The 16,821-nt window shown below is 35.7% G+C and overlaps 1 protein-coding gene and 1 pseudogene across 1 annotated transcript in view; one reads left to right on the top strand and one right to left on the bottom strand.

Annotated features, from left to right (window-relative positions):
* The window catches only part of CNTLN (centlein), a 314,787-nt gene that overhangs the window by 189,968 nt on the left and 107,998 nt on the right, over window positions 1-16,821 (bottom strand). The window contains exon 6 of the mRNA XM_007465654.1: window positions 8,581-8,718. Coding sequence (XP_007465716.1) covers window positions 8,581-8,718 — 138 coding nt within the window. The remainder of the gene's footprint in view (window positions 1-8,580; window positions 8,719-16,821) is intronic.
* On the top strand, window positions 4,567-5,123 carry LOC103084735 (rab-like protein 5 pseudogene; annotated as a pseudogene).

Raw genomic sequence — 16,821 nt, 5'->3', positions numbered from 1 at the left:
GGTCCCATTTCTTTATTTTCGTTTTTATTTCCATTACTCTAGGAGGTGGGTCAAAAAAGATCTTGCTGTGATTTATGTCAAACAGTGTTCTTCCTATGTTTTCCTCTAAGAGTTTTATAGTGTCTGCTCTCACATTTAGGTCTTTAATGCATTTTGAGTTTATTTTTGTGCAGGGTGTTAGGGAGTGTTCTAATTTCAATTTTTTACATGTAGCTGTCCAGTTTTCCCAGCACCACTTGTTGAAGGGACTGTCTTTTCTCCATTGTATATCCTGGCCTCCTTTGTCATAGATTAGTTGACCATAGGTGCATGGCTTTCTATCCTATTCCATTGATCTATATTTCATTCCTGTTTTTGTGACAGTATCATATTGTCTTCATTAATGTAGCTTTGTAGTATAGTCTGAAGTCAGGGAGTCGGATTCCTCCAGCTGTTTTTTTCACTCAAGATTGCTTTGGCTATTTGGGGCCTTTTGTGTCTCCATACAAATTTTAAGATTTTTTGTTCTAGTTCTGTAAAAAATGTCATTGGTAATTTGCTAGGGATATCACCGAATCTGTAGATTGCTTTGGGTAGTATAGTCATTTTCACAATATTGATCATTCCAATCCAAAAACATGGTATATCTCTCCATCTGTTTGTATCACCTTTGATTTCTTTCATCTGTGTCTTATAGGTTTCTGAGTTCAGGTCTTTTACCTCCTTAGGTAGGTTTATTCCTTTTGTTGCAATGGTAAATGGGATTGTTTCCTTAATTTCTCTTTCTGATCTTTTGTTGTTATTGAATAGGAATGCAACAGATTTCTGTGCATTAATTTTGTATCCTGCAACTTTACCAAATTCCTTGATTAGCTCTAGTAGTTTTCTGGTCACATCTTTAGGATTATCTATGTATAGTATCATGGCATCTGTAAACGGTGACAGTTTTACTTCTTCTTTTCCAATTTGTATTCCTTTTATTTCTTTTTCTTCTCGGATTGCTGTGGCTAGGACTTTCAAAACTATGTTGAATAATACTGGCAAGAATGGATATCCTTGTCTTGTTCCTGATCTTAGAGGAAATGTTTTCAGTTTTTCAACATTGAGAATGATCTTTGCTGTGGGTTTGTCACATATGGCCTTCATTATGTTGAGGTGGGTTCCCACTATGCCTACTTTCTGGAGAGTTTTATCATAAATGGGTGTTGAATTTTGTCAAAAGCTTTTTGTGCATCTATTGAGATAATCATATCATTTTTATTCTTCAATTTGTTAATATGGTCTATCACATTGATTGATTTGCATGTATTAAGAATCCTTGCATCCCTGGGATAAATCCCATTTGATCATGGTGTATGACCCTTTGAATGTGTTGTTGTATTCTGTTTGCTGTCATTTTGTTGAGAATTATTGCATCTATATTCATCAGTGATATAGGTCAGTAATTTTCTTTTTTTGTATTATCTTTGTCTTGTTTTGGTATCAGGGTAACAGTGGACTCGTAAAATGAGTTTGGGAGTGTTCCTTCGTCTGCAATTTTTCTGGAAGATTTTGAGAAGGATCTGTGTTAGCACTTCTCTAAATGTTTGATAGAATTCGCCTGTGAAGCCATCTTATAATAATTTTTCTTTGACTTTAATTTTTGGCAATTTGATTACTGTGTGTCTTGGCATGTTTCTCCTTGGGTTTATCCTGTCTAAGACTCTCTGCACTTCCTGGACTTGGGTGGCTATTTCCTTTCCCATGCTAGGAAAGTTTTCAACTATAATATTTTCTCAGGTCTTTTCTCTCTCTCTTCTCCTTCTGGAACCCCTATAATGTGAATGTTGGTGGGTTTAATGTTGTCCCAGAGGTCTCTTATGCTGTCTTCATTTCTTTCATTCTTTATTCTGTTCACGGCAGTGATTTCCACCATTCTGTCTACCAGGACACTTAACCATTCTTCTGCCTCACTTATTCTGCTATTGATTCCTTTTAGTGTATTTTTCATTTCAGCTACTGTATTGTTCACCTCTGTTTGTTTGTTCTTTAATTCTTCTAGGTGTTTTTTCTTTAATTCTTCTATGTCTTTGTTAAACATTTCTTGCATCTTCTCCACCTTTGCCTCCATTCTTTTTCGGAGGTCCTGGATCATCTTCACTATCATTATTCTGAATTCTTTTTCTGGAAGGTTGCCTATCTCCACTTCATTTAGTTGTTCTTCTGGGGTTTTACCTTGTTCCTTCATCTGGTACATAGTCCTCTGCCTTTTCATTTTGTCTATCTTTCTGTGAATGTGTTTTTCGTTCCACAGGCTGCAGGACTGTATTTCTTCTTGCTTCTGCTGTCTACCCTCTGCTGGATGAGGCTATCTAAGAGGCTTGTGCAAGCTTCCTGATGGGAGGGACTGGTGGTGGGTAGAGCTGGGTGTTGCTCTGGTGGGCAGAGCTCAGTAAAACTTTAATCTGCTTGCCTGCTGATGGGTGGAACTGTGTTCCCTCCCTGTTGGTTGTTTGGCCTGAGGCAACCCAACACTGGAAACTACAGGCTCTTTGGTAGGGCTAATGGCAGACTCCGGGAGGGTTCCTGCCCAGGAGTACTTCCAAGAACTTCTGCCGCCAGTGTCCTTGTCCCCACGGTGAGCCACAGCCACCCCCCACCTCTGCAGGAGACCCTCCAACTCTAGCAGACAGGTCTGGTTCAGTCTCCTATGGGTCACTGCCTCTTCCCCCTGGGTCCTGATGCACACACTACTTTGTGTGTACCCTCCAAAAGTGGAATTTCTCCCCAACTCCTGTCAAAGTCCTGCAATCAAATCCCACTAGCCTTCAAAGTCTGATTCTCTGGGAATTTCCCCTCCTGTTGCCGGACCCCCAGGTTGGGAAGCCTGACGTGGGTGGGGCTCAGAACCTTCACTCCAGTGGGTGGACTTCTGTGGTATAACTGTTCTCCAGTTTGTGAGTCACCTACCCAGCAGTTATGGGATTTGATTTTATTGTGATTGCACCCCTCCTACCATCTCATTGTGGCTTCTCCTGTGTCTTTGGATGTGGGGTATCTTTTTTGGTGAGTTCCAGTGTCTTCCTGTCAAAGATTGTTCAGCAGTTAGTTGTGATTCTGGTGCTCTCGCAAGAGGGAGTGAGCACACGTCCTTCTACTCTGCCATCTTGAACAAATCTCCTCCAGTTCTTACATCTTTTAATTTTTATTATTGCTTTACCACATACTTGATATTTCTGACTATGTGCTAGACATTAGTTTGTAAAACTGTAGACATAATTTGAGGACAGAATTGCTTTATTATCCTCCAGAGTTAATTTACACTTGCTTCTGCTAAGTGCCTAGGAACACCAGCAATCCAGATGCATTAGTCCGATTTCAGGATTCTAACTTTGATGATATTCCTCACCAAAATTGTAACTGCTCTGTCTTGACCTTTATTTATTCATTTTTTTTCGGAGATTCACAAATTTCTAAGAAAAATTCCCAAGTCAATTGACATTAGCCCACCTTCTCAATGGAAGTTAAGCTATTCATTTAGCTCACTCTCCACGTAACTGTTGAATCATTACCAGTCAGGCAAAAATTTTAGTTAGGCAACTTAACTGGTTACTGACTTTTATGCAAGTTCTAGGTTTATACTAAGATGTTCTGTATATGTTACAGACATGTATATTATTTATTTATTTTTTTATTTATATTCTAACGCAAGGTAAAAATCATTTGTGGTAGTTCACAGCAATATTCCATAGCACAATGGGTAGCACAGATTAATTATTCAATAAATATGCAAATAATTAGGAACTCAAAGAAATAAACCCATAAAGAAATAAAGCTAGGTCAACTCCATCATTTATCAACAAGTAAAATTATATCCAAATAAGAAAGTGCCTAGACCACTTTTCCTACAGATAATTATGGCTTGGTATGTCTTTTGCACAATATACAGATTCAGTACAGTAATGCTGGTATATCATAACCACCACACACACACGCACACCCACAAGAAATAAAAATGAAGGAGACATGTAGTGTATTCAGAAAATTATTATTCAAACAATTCAGGAAAAACACTGAAGACATCTCAACTACTACCCTATAACGATGGTCTGAGTCAGTCCTCTGAAATCTTCCAGCTCTGTGCTATTACCTCCTCTTTTCTGAGTCCTTATAATCAAACACTTAAAATTATACAGAGTTCATCTTTTTACCATCTTGTAAGAAAATGTCCATCTATGGATATCATTGCCTTATTTACTGCAGCTTATAGTTCTTGCAGTACACTAAATTCAACTATACAGATAAATGCAGGTGCAAAATTTAGTAGAAAACATAATTTTTCAAATCCCATTCACATAACACTGCACTGTACCCTAGAATGGACCGCATGTTCCATCCAATAGTTTAAAATCATCATACTTTAAAATGGAAAGGTCTTGTTGGGATATTTTATGTAGTTACAGGTGCCATATTTTAAGAATACTGATGATACAAACTCTGACAAGATGGAATGCGTTCAGAAAGGCAATCCAGGCTCTGCCCTGACAGCAGCAAGGGCTCCGGCAGCGCCTGGGTGTGCTCTGGCAGGTCTTTGGGCAGCAGACTGCAATGCTGAAGGCCAAGATCCTCTTTGTGGGGCCCTGTGAGAGTGGAAAAACCGTTTGGGCCAACTTCCTGACAAAATCTTCTGACATCGCCGAATACAACCCAACCCAAGGAGTGAGGATCCTGGAATTTGAGAACCCATATGTTACCAGCAACAACAAACGCACGGGGTGTGAATCTGAGCTCTGGGATTGTGGTGGCGATCCAATGTTCGAGTCTTGCTGGCCAGCCCTGATGAAGGACTCTTATGGGGTGGTGATCATCTTCAATGCTGACATCCCAAGCCACCTGAAGGAAACTGAGATGTGGTATTCCTGCTTCGTCCAGCAGGAGTTTTTACAAGATATTCAATATCTGTTAACTGCACACCATAAACCAGGCTCTGGAAGTGACAAAGCAAACCCAGCTTTGGCACCACCCTTGAACAAGCTGAAGCTGGTGCACTCACATCTTAAGGATGACCGGAAGAGATCAGGATGGAGTTCATAAAGTATTTAAGAAGCATAATCAACTCAGCGTCTGAGAGCAGAGACTGGGAGGAGATGTCAATTATCAATTAACCGGCCTTCACCTAGATGCTTCCGCATCCCAAATGAAGTCAATTTTAGTGCAAATCTGAAATCCATCCACTTACTGAGGTTATCATCTCCCTTTGGCTATAGAAAACAGTTTCCTTATTTGGCCAAAGGTAACAGTCAGCCAGGGAGTTGACTCATACCGTCTATTCTCTGTCCTTAGTTCAGCTGAGAAAATTCTGTTACTGAATTCTGATTGCTTTGCCCCAGATCTCTCCAAAGAACTGGAAAACTGAGGTGGTTTTTTTCTTCCCCTTCACATAATGTCACATTACAAAAGTTGTGGAATTGTAACTGTAATAGCCCAGTGATAGCAACAGTAGTTTAATCCACGTGGATTGGTTTAAATGTGATTTTCATTCCTTAATCTGTACAATTTGCCTAGGATATTTTTGAAAAATATCAGCATTTAACTTCTCCAAGATTTTATTTTTATTCAGATGTCCTTGCTATCTGGACACCATATCACACTGGAAGGTGGAATACATATACTTTTTTTAAAAAGGTTTTTTATTATCTCAGGGGAATTTAATTCTTAAATATTATTTCATATAATACAGGAAAAACAATGTTATGCTGTCATAACACCCATTTGTAAAAACAGTCAAGAGATTTAATGCTCAGGATAACCAAATATGGTGAGTTTATAGCTTATTGTACAAGTTTGTTTTAGTGATCTTTCAAATTATTGATCTTTCATAAATTTTACTTTTTGAATTTTGTAATATAGCCAACCTGAAAATATATTAACTAGATCAAAAGTTAGACGTAGGGACTTCCCTGGTGGCACAGTGGTTAAGAATCTGCCTGCCAACGCAGGTGACACGGGTTCCATCCCTGGTCTGAGAAGACCCCATATGCTGCAGAGCAACTAAGCCCATGCGCCCCAACTACTGAGCCTGTGCTCTAGAGCCCATGAGCCACAAGTGAACCTGCATACTGCAACTACTGAAGCCTCCGCACCTAGAGCCCATGCTCTGCAACGAGAAGCCACTGCAATGAGAAGCCCGCACGCTGCAACAAAGAGTAGCCCCTGCTCACCACAAGTAGAGAAAGCCTGCACACAGCAATGAAGACACAATGTAGCCAAAAAAAAAGAAAAAAACCAAACATGTTAGATGTAGGTCTTTTCAACTGAGAGTGGAAGAAAAGTAGAGACACTTACAAGAGATGAAAAATATGCCCGGCTGTGTTTCACCCTTACAATGAAGAGAGCTGAAATGCAGCCATTTGGGCAGTCTGCTTGAGAGAGTGCTGTTGGCAGATAATGACAGTTCCCTGGTAAATTTAGATTGAACTACAGTCAACTCTTAGTAAACTGCCTGGATTACCAGTGAGCACATTTAAAGCCCAGGTTAATTTCCTTTTGCCTGACCTCCTCTCAGTTGGAACTTTTGCAAGGAACACAAGATAATGTTAACGCAAACTGTAGTAAATCTTCTTTATGTAATACCTGCAATAATACTAATTGATGTTGAGACTACAGCTCCAAAACAGAGATTATTTTTATCTGATATTTTAATGATTATCCAAGAGCTCAGTAGAAAAATTAACCCAGCAGCTTTCATTTACATTCATAGCCAGAGTACAACCCTTGGGAGTCCTTGAATTGAAAAAAATGTTTTAAAATTTAAGAGGCCACATGTGCGGAGGTTACAAGAGACCATTTAATGAAGAAGTCTCCCTGTCTTACCTGTCCCCAAACCCCAGCCCCCTCTCCAGAAGCCCCCTTACCTTCTGTATTCTATCAGAAGTCTGTGCACATACAAATGTGCTTTATTAAAGGAAACAGTAGCAAACTATTCACACTTTTTTACAACTTGCTTTTTTCACTTTTTTTTATTTGGAGGATTTGTGTAAATATATACAGAGCTGCCTTTTCTTTTTTACAGCTGCATAATATTCCACTTAACCATTTATTTGGGAATTTTATATTACATACTTTTACTAACAAAAAAAGAGAAAGAAAGGCAACCCCAAACAATATAACATCTGTGAAACATATACATGAAAAATTATGAGAAACAGAAGCAGTTAATAAGTTAATTAAAAAATTTATTAATAAAGTTATCTTTTATTATTCGAAGGTCTGAACTACAGAAATGATTAGACTGTTTCTAAGATTCTCTAGATAAGGAACCAGGATACAAATGGGTGCATACTGTAAAAAGTCAAATGTCAACTAAATATATGAAACAATCTAGAAATTTGAACAAAATAAAAAGAACAGTCTTGAAGAGTACTGAGAAACTTATAAACTAAAAGTATCAAGCAAAGACTAAAAGCTTTTTTATAGGGAAGAAGATAGGAATAATTAAAAATTTTAAGATTGCTTCTAAAACTAAGATTCTATTACTGTTTAGAATTACTTTTTTGCCTTCCATCAAATTACTGGCTTAAAAAAATTATACCATGAGTGCATAAAGTCTATCATCTGTAAAGAAATACTTTTCCTCACCCCATGGTAAAAACATTTTTAAAATGTGACACAATGGATTTTTGCTTTTATTTATAATATATAATGCTTATATATTTTTATATACAATAAAACATATAATATAAATTACTGTATATTATATATAAATATATAATATATAATAATATGTATTAATCTATTACCCAATAAAAAATCCTGCCCAAATATATATATTGTAATACAGTATATATAAAAATAAATATTAAGTATATATATTTATGTATATCATAATTATATATAATATTAATTATAATTATATATCTATATAAACATTATTTATATAGTATATTACATATAAAAATATGTTACATATTTCAGAGAATGAAATTGTGCTTATACAGGTATGTGATAAACTTTGTATGATTTATTTTAATTAGTTCACATTTTAAAATGTACACACATACATGTGTATATATGTATAACATATGTATGTATATGTGTATATATATATATATGATCTGTTCTAACAATATTTTCTGATAAAGATTATTATAAAATAAATTAATAAGTAGTTTAACATCGTTCAAAACACTTAAAAAGCTTTTCAAGTACTTCCACTTTATGAGTAGTGCTACAAAATTAACTATTTTGATATAGAAAGAATATTTCACAAACTAAAACTATTTAGAACATAATAAAATAAAACGTCAAAACTGGATCACTCATTTACTATTCATTATAACAATAATATTACATAATGCATGGGTAGGAATTTTAGAAGGAAACAAGGAATGAATGCATCCTCCTTGTTAAAAACTGAACCAAGGCTACTCTTTGAGCATGATTCTTTTCAGCCCTGTGAAACCCCTGATTGTCCCTGTTAATTCTAGATAGTTTCAATGCACAAACATAAGTACTCACAGAAGACATATATTGTCATTTTAGGGTGTTAATAATAAACAAAAATGCTGGCATTCTGCATAACAAAGGACATTTTTAAAATGTCAAATTAAGGAGTGAGTATACTTGCCTGACCAGGGTAATATCCATATCCTTCTGGATAAGTTCAGTCTGTTTATTATTCAACTGTAATGATAGAGCATTATATCTACTCTGTGATACTTCAATTTCTTTCCTTGCTTCGATTAAATTGTCTTCAAAGACCTAAAATTAGAGCACTCATATCACAAATATAATAAATATCAAATAACTAAATAAAATTAAAATTCTGTTATATTTAATCCACAAAATAACAGTGAAAAATCAGTAGTGCTTTAAATTTTATTTTTGTTTTCACTAAATTAAAAAATGTTAATACAATCAATAAATTTTACACCAGTCACAGGTTACTTTTCTCAGAAACTGTAAAAGTATCATCGTCTCCTGGTGTGAAAGTTAAGAATCTGAAGCTAATAAACTTGAAAATCTATGTAGAAATTTACTTATTAAAATTACAACAAAGAAAGTATTATACAATGAAAAAAGTTGTTAATTACAATGAACAAAAAAATGAGCTCATTTACTTAAATATTACTCAAAACAAATAGATATTTTTATTATTTCCTCAATTTTAAATGCAGATACACTCAGAGAAGAAAAAATGGTGCAGCAAAAAAATAAAAATAATTTTACAATGTTTCAGATTCAGATCATGCTGAGTTCACTTGGTTGTGGTGAAATTTCACCTAAAGTTCAAAGTTGGTCTTTTCCTCCTGATAATTCTCTAAATCTTTTTTTCATTTTGAAACAATTTTAAAACTGATGTACAAGGAATAAAGATGCAGATGTAGAGAATGGACTTGAGGACACGGGGAGGGGGAAGGGTAAGCTGGGACGAAGTGAGAGAGTGGCATGGACATATATACACTACCAAATGTAAAACAGATAGCTATTTTACTATCTGTGGGATAGCAGCTGCATGACACAGGGATATCAGCTGGGTGCTTTGAGTCCACCTAAAGGGATGGGATAGGGAGGGTGTAAGGGAGATACAAGAGGGAGGAGAAATGGGAATATATGGGAATATATGTATATGTATAGCTGATTCACTTTGTTACACAGCAGAAAATAACACACCATTGTAAAGTAATTATACTCCAATAAAGATGTTAAAAAAGAAAAACTGATGTACATTTTTTCAAAAATATTTTTTCTCAAAAATATATTATAAAATTAATTTATTTTCATAAAATGTTAAATATTTTATCTAAAAGTAGAGGATACCCCAAAATACACTAAAGCAAGCAAGCTTTAGGTCAAGCACCAAAAATCTATTCTAGCAATGCACCCATACCTCATATATTCTCCCTGCAGCAACTAGAATGAACTTTTGAAGATAAAAATATTGGCTTTCAGCCAAGATAGCACTGTGAGTACATGCATATCTCATTTTATCATGTTTCCCGTTACTGCACTTCACTGATATTGCTTTTTACAAATTGAAGGATTGTGGTAACCCTGCATCAAACAAGTCTATCAATGTCATTTTTCCAACATTTGCTCACTTCATGTCTCAGTGCCATACTTTGGTAATTCAAACTCTTTCATTATTATTATATTTGTTATGGTGACCTGTGATGAATGATATTTGATGTTACTACTACAACTTGCTAAAGGCTCAGAAGACAGTTAGCTGTTTTTAGCAATAAAACATTTTTTTAAGATATGTAAACTGTTGTTTTAGACATAATGCTATGCACACATAACAGACTACAGTATAGTGTAAACATAACATTTATGTGCACGGGGAAACCAAAAACCTTATGTGACTTACTTCATTGCAATATTCACTTTATTGTGGCAGGCAGGAACCAAACCCACAATATCTCTGAGGTATATCTATACTTCTTAAATTCCCATTTATTAAAAAACAGTAATGACAGATATATAGGTGGGTGTGTAGGTGGATGTAAGAGAGAAAGAGAGAAGGAAACATGGAAGGAAAGGGACATGAGAGAAGGGAAGGGAAGGCAGAAAATAACAGGTGTTCGCTGGGACACGAAGAATTAGGAACCTTTGTGTGTTGCTGGGACTGTAAAAATACTCTCAAAAACAGTATGGGGGGGGTTCCTCAAAACATAAAAAACAGAACACCATATAATCCAGCAATCCCACATCTGGGTATACATTTAAAAGAACTAAAAGCAGGGTCTTGAAGAGATATCTGTAAACCCTTGTTCATAGCAGCACTATTCACAATAGCCAAGTGGCAGCAACCTAAATGTCAAATGAATAAGGAAAACGTGCTATACACATAAAATGAAGCACAAAGCAGCCCCAAAAGAAAGGAAAGCCTGTCACATGCTACCACGTGGATGAACCTTGAGGACATTATGCCTAATGAAACAAATCAGTCACAAAAGGACAAATAACAGATGCCTCCACTTATATGAAGTATCTAAAGTAGTCAAATTAATAGATACACAGAATAGAAAGGTAGTTACCAAGGCCTAGGGTAAGGGAGCACTAAGCAGTTGTTATTAAAAAACAGAGTTGCAGGACTTGAAGTCAACAAAGTTCTGGAGATCTCTTTCACAGCAATGTAAACATAGTTAACACTACTGAACTGTACACTTAAAAATGGTTAAGATGGTAAATTTTATGTTATGTGTTTTTTACCACAATAAACAAGGAAGGAAATTTTGACATATGAAAGAACATGGATAGACCTTGAGATAATTATGGAAAGCCAAATAAGCCACTTACAAAGAATAATGTATGACTCCACTTATATGAAGAATCTCATAGAGACACAAAGCAGACTAGTGGATGCCTGGAGCTGGGGGGAGGAGAAATGGGAAGTTGTTTTTGAATATAGTTTCACTTTTGAAGGATGAAATGTTTCTGCAACTTGGTTGCATACCAATGTGTATATACTTAACACTGCTGAACTGTATACTTAAAATGATAAAAGATTCTAAATTTTATGTTATATTACTTAACCACAATTAAAAAAAAACCCTATGGAGAGGCCAAGATTTAATTAGATTAGACTGTGGAGCAATTTGTGTCCCAGGATATTGACAAAAACAATAGAAGAATCTAATCAGTCATCAGTTTTTGGAGGCCAACAGCTGGGTGTGATACCAACAGACATATTAACAAACAAACATATTAACAGACAAATTCAAGAGACAGACACATGAACAGACAAATCAAGAGAAGAGACAGTGAAGGAGAGCCCGGCTAAAATCACAGGGTGAATGTGCACATGTCCAGGTCTGTGCTTTATGAAAAGCAACCACAAGAGACTGTTAACAGCATGGGAAACAGATTTCCTAAAATGGCCCAATGAAAACATTAAAAAAACAATGAGCAAACGTCAACAAGCCCTGATGTTATGGCAGTGAGGAACCAGTATCCAAAACTGCTACAGTGGGAATTCCCTGGCGGTCCAGTGGTTAGGACACCACACTTTCACTGCTGAGGGCGCGAGTTCAATCCCTGGTCGGGGAAGTAAGATCCCACAAGCCATGGAGCGCAGCCAGAAACAAAAACAAAACACAAACAAACAGACAAAACAGAAAACAAAACCCCAAACTGCTACAGTATATAATTTTACTTTTATTAACTTTTTTGCTTTGAAAAAGTTATTTTTCTTTTTACTTTATTTTAGATTTATTTTTATTAAGATAACATTAGTTTATAATATTATGTTTCATGTGTACAATATTATATTTCTACTTCTGTGTACCCTACAGCATGCTCACCACCAAAAATTTAGTTTCCATCCATCACCATACAGTTAACCCCTTTTATCCATTTCACTCCCCACCACCACAACTTCCCCTGGTAACCACTACTGTGCTCTCTGTATCTCTGTGTTTGTTTCTCTTTAGTTTATTTTGTTTTTTGTCAGTTTCCTTTTTGTATTCCACATATTAGTAAAATCACACAGTTCTCCATCTGACTTTTACTTACTATAATACCCTCAAGGTCCATACATATTGTCACAAATGGCAAGATTCCATCTTTTTGATGGCTGAGTAGTATTCTATTCTGTGCATGTGTGTGTGCGCGCACGCGTGTGTGTGTGCACGTGTGTGTGTATACCATATCTCCTTTATCCATTTATTGGTTGATGGGGACTCAGGTTGTTTCTATGTCTTAGCTATTGTAAATAATATCACAATGAACATAATGGTGCATGTATCTTTTTGAATTAGTGTTTTCATATTCTTTGAATAAACACCCAGACATGGGGTAGCTGAATCATATGGTAGCTCTATTCTTAATTTTTTGGACTCTTCATACAGTTTTCCACAGTGGCTGCACCAATTTACATTCCCATCAAGACTATCTGAGGCTCCCCTTTTCTCAACATCCTCAACAGCACCTGTTATTTCTTGTCTTTTTGATAATAGCCATTCTAACAGGAGTGAGCTGATATCTCATTGTAGTTTTGATTTGCATTTCCCTAATAATTAGTGATGTTGAACATCTTTTCATGTGCCTGTTGGCCATCTGTATGTCTTCTTTGGGAAAATGTCTAATCAGGTCCTCTGCCCACTTATTAATTGGATTGTTTATTTCTTGAGTTGTATGAGTTCTTTATATATTTTGGATTTTACCTTTTATCAGATATATCACTTGCAAATGTCTTTTCCATTCAGTAGATTGTCTTTTCATTTTGTACATGGTATTCTTTGCTGTGCAGAAGCTTTTTAGGATGATGTAGTCCCATTTGTTTATTTTTGCTTTTGTTTCCCTTGCCTGAAAAGACGTGCCCAGAAAGACACTGTTAAGACCAGTGTCAAAGAGCATAAAGCCTATGTTATCCTCAGAGTTTTAAAGTTTCATGACTTACATTTAAGTCTTTAATCCATTTTGAGTTGATTTTTGTGTATGGTGTGGGACAGTGGTCTTGTTTCATTTTTTTGCATGTGGCTGTCCAGTTTTCCCAACACCATTTACTGAAAAGGCTATAATGTCTTTATATATATATATGTTCCTTTGTTGTATGTTAATCACCTGTATATGTGTGGGTTTATTTCTGGGTGCTCAATTCTAGTCCATTGATCTATGTATCTGTTTTTCTGACAATATCATGCTGTTTTGATTAATATGTCTTTGTAGTATAGCTGGGAATCATGGACTGTGATACTTCCAGCTTTGTTCTTTTTTCTCAGGATAGCTTTGGCTATTCAGGGTCTTTTGTGGTTCCATTATAAATTTTAGAAACTTTTGTTCTATTTCCGTGAACAATGTCCTTGTGACTTGGAAACAGACTGAACTGAAGCTATATATTGTTTTAGGTAGTATGGGTATTTTAACAATGCTAATTCTTCCAACTCATAAGCATAAATATTTTTCAATTTATGTGTCTTCTCCAATTTCTAGCAACAAGGTCTTACAGTTCTTAGTGTTCAGGTCTTTCACCTCCTTGGTTAAATTTATTCCGATGTATTTCATTCTTTTTGTTGTGATTATAAATATGACTTCTTAATTTCTCCTTCTGCTAGATCATTGTTAGCATATACAAACGTAACAGAGTTTTGTATGTTGATTTTATACCCTGCAACTCTGCTGTATTTATTTTTTCTAATAGGCTTTTTTGTGGAGTCTTTATGGTTTTCTCTATATAAAATCATGTCATACACAAACAGTGAGAGTTTTACCCCTTTCTTTCCAATTTGGATTCCTTTTATTTCTTTTTCTTGCCTAATCGCTCTGGCTAGGACTTCCAATGCTATGTTAAATAAGAGTGGCCTCTCGGTCTTGTTGTCTTGTTCCTGATATTAGAGAGAGAGCTTTTAGTTTTTCACCACTAATTATGATGTTAGATGTGGGCTTGTTATTTACAACTCTCATTATGATGAGGTATGTTACTATTATAAACATTTAGTTGAGAATTTTTATCAAAAACCGGTGTTGAATCTTGTCAAATGCCTTTTCTGCATCTATTGAGGTCATCATATGGTCTTCATCCTTTTGTTGATGTGATGTAACACGTTGATTGATTTGCAGATGTTGAAACCTCCTTCCATCCCTGGGATAAATTCCACTTGATCATGGTGATGATGATTTTTTTTTTATTGCGGTACGCGGGCCTCTCACTGTTGTGGCCTCTCCTGTTGTGGAGCACAGGCTCTGGACGCACAGGCTCAGCAGCCATGGCTCACAGGCCTAGCCGCTCTGCAGCATGTGGGATCCTCCCAGACCGGGGCACAAACCCATGTCCCCCTGCATCGGCAGGCAGACTCTCAACCACTGCGCCACCAGGGAAGCCCAGTGATGATTCTTTTAATGTATTGTTTTACTTGGCTTGCTAATATTCTGTTCAGAATTTTTGCATCTATGTTCATCAAAGATATTGGCCTGTAATTTTCTTTTTTCTGTATGTTGTCTTTGTCTGGTTTTGGTATGAGAGTGATGATGGCCTAATAAACTGAGTTAGGAATCATTGCCTCCTCTTCAGTTTTTTGGAAGAGTTTGAGAAGAATAGGTATTAAATCTTCTTTGAATGTTTGGTAGAATTCACTTGTGAAGTTGTCCAGGCCTGGGGAGCTTTTTGATTACTGTTTCAATTTCTATACTAGTTATGTGGTCTATTCACATTTTCTATTTCTTCATGATTCAGTCTTGGAAGCTGTATGATTCTAAAAATTTGTCTATTTTTTCTAGGTTGTTCCACTTGTTGGCATATAGCTGTTCATAATATGCTCTTATAATCCTTTGTATTTTTGTGGTATCCACTGTTATTCCTCCTCTTTCATTTCCAAATTTATTTACCAGAGCCTTGTCTTTTTTCCCTAATGAGTCTAGTTAAACGTTTGTTGATTTTATTTTTTCAAAGAACCAGCTCTTAATTTCATTGATTTTTTAAATTGTTTTTTTAGTCTCCATTTAATTTATTTCCACTACGATCTTTATTATTTCTTTCCTTCTAATGACTTTTGGCTTCATTTGTTATTCTTTTTCCAGTTCCTTTAGATGTAAGGTTAGATTGTTCAACTGAGATTTTTCTTGTTTCTTAAAGTAGGCCTGAATGTCTATAAACTTCTCCCTTAGTACTGTTTTTGCTGCCTCCAACAGATTTTGGGTTGTCCTATTTTCCTTTCCATTCATCTTCAAATAAATTTTGATTTCTCCTTTGATTTTCTGTTGACCCAATAGTTGCTTAGTAGCATGTTGTTCATTCTCCACATATTTGTGATTTTTCCAGCTTTCTTCTTGTAGTTGATTTCTAGTTTCATACCACTGAAAAGATGCTTGATATGATTTCAATCTTCTTACATTTCTTGAGACTTGTTTTGTGTCCCAATATATGGTCTAACTTCAAGAAAGTTCCATGTACACTTGAAAAATATGCATTCTGCTGCATTTGGACTGAATACCCTGTACAAATCTATCAAATCCATTTGGTCTAATGTATCATTTAAGATCACTGTTTCCTTGTTGACTTTTGGCCTGGATGAACTATCCACTGATGCAAGTGGGGTGTTAAACTCCCCTACTATTACTGTGTTACTGTCAATTGCTCGTATTAAAGTCCCCTACTATTACTGTGTTACTGTCAATTGCTCCCTTTAGATTTACTAATAACTTTTATATATTTTGGTGCTTCTATGTTAGATGCATATATAAATATTATATCTTCTTGATGAATTGTCTCCTTTATCATTATATACTGTTCAGTTTTGTCTCTTGTTACCTTTTTTGGCTTGAAGTCTATTTTGTCTGACATGAGTGTGGCTACATCCACTTATTTTGGTTGTCATTTGCTTAGAGTATCATATTCAGTCCCTTCACATTTACCTTACATTTGTCTTTAGAGCTGAGATGAGTCTCCTGGAAACAATGTATACTTGAGTCTTGTTTTTTAATGCATCCAGTCACTCTGTGTCTTTTGATTGGTGAATTCAACAAATTACATTAAGAGTTATAATTGATAGATAACTAATCACTGCCATTTTACCTTTTGTTTTCTGGTTGCTCTATATCTCCATCATTTCTTTTTCTTTGTGTTTACGTCTGCCATTTTGGTTTGGTGGTTTTCTATGATTTTTTTCTCAGTTTTCTCCTTGTGTATTTTTCATGTCTCTGCTCTAGATTTATGCTTTGTGGTTGCTGTGAGTTTTGTCTAAAACGTCTCATGGATAAAGTACTCTTTTTTCTGTTGATTGCATCTTATCTTCATTTACATATATAGATTACATCCTTTTCCGCTTCCCTTTTTGTTTTTGTTGTCTTGAATCATCCCTTTATACGTTGTGAGTTTGTTAGCAAATTGAAGTAGATACAGTTATTTTTTCTACTTTTCCCCCT

This window comes from Lipotes vexillifer, unplaced genomic scaffold, assembly GCF_000442215.2.
Source record: "Lipotes vexillifer unplaced genomic scaffold, Lipotes_vexillifer_v1.1 scaffold31, whole genome shotgun sequence".
NCBI classification, from domain to species: Eukaryota; Metazoa; Chordata; class Mammalia; order Artiodactyla; family Lipotidae; genus Lipotes; species Lipotes vexillifer.
Note: the sequence above shows the minus strand (reverse complement) of the source record. Positions and strands in the feature narration are given on the sequence as shown.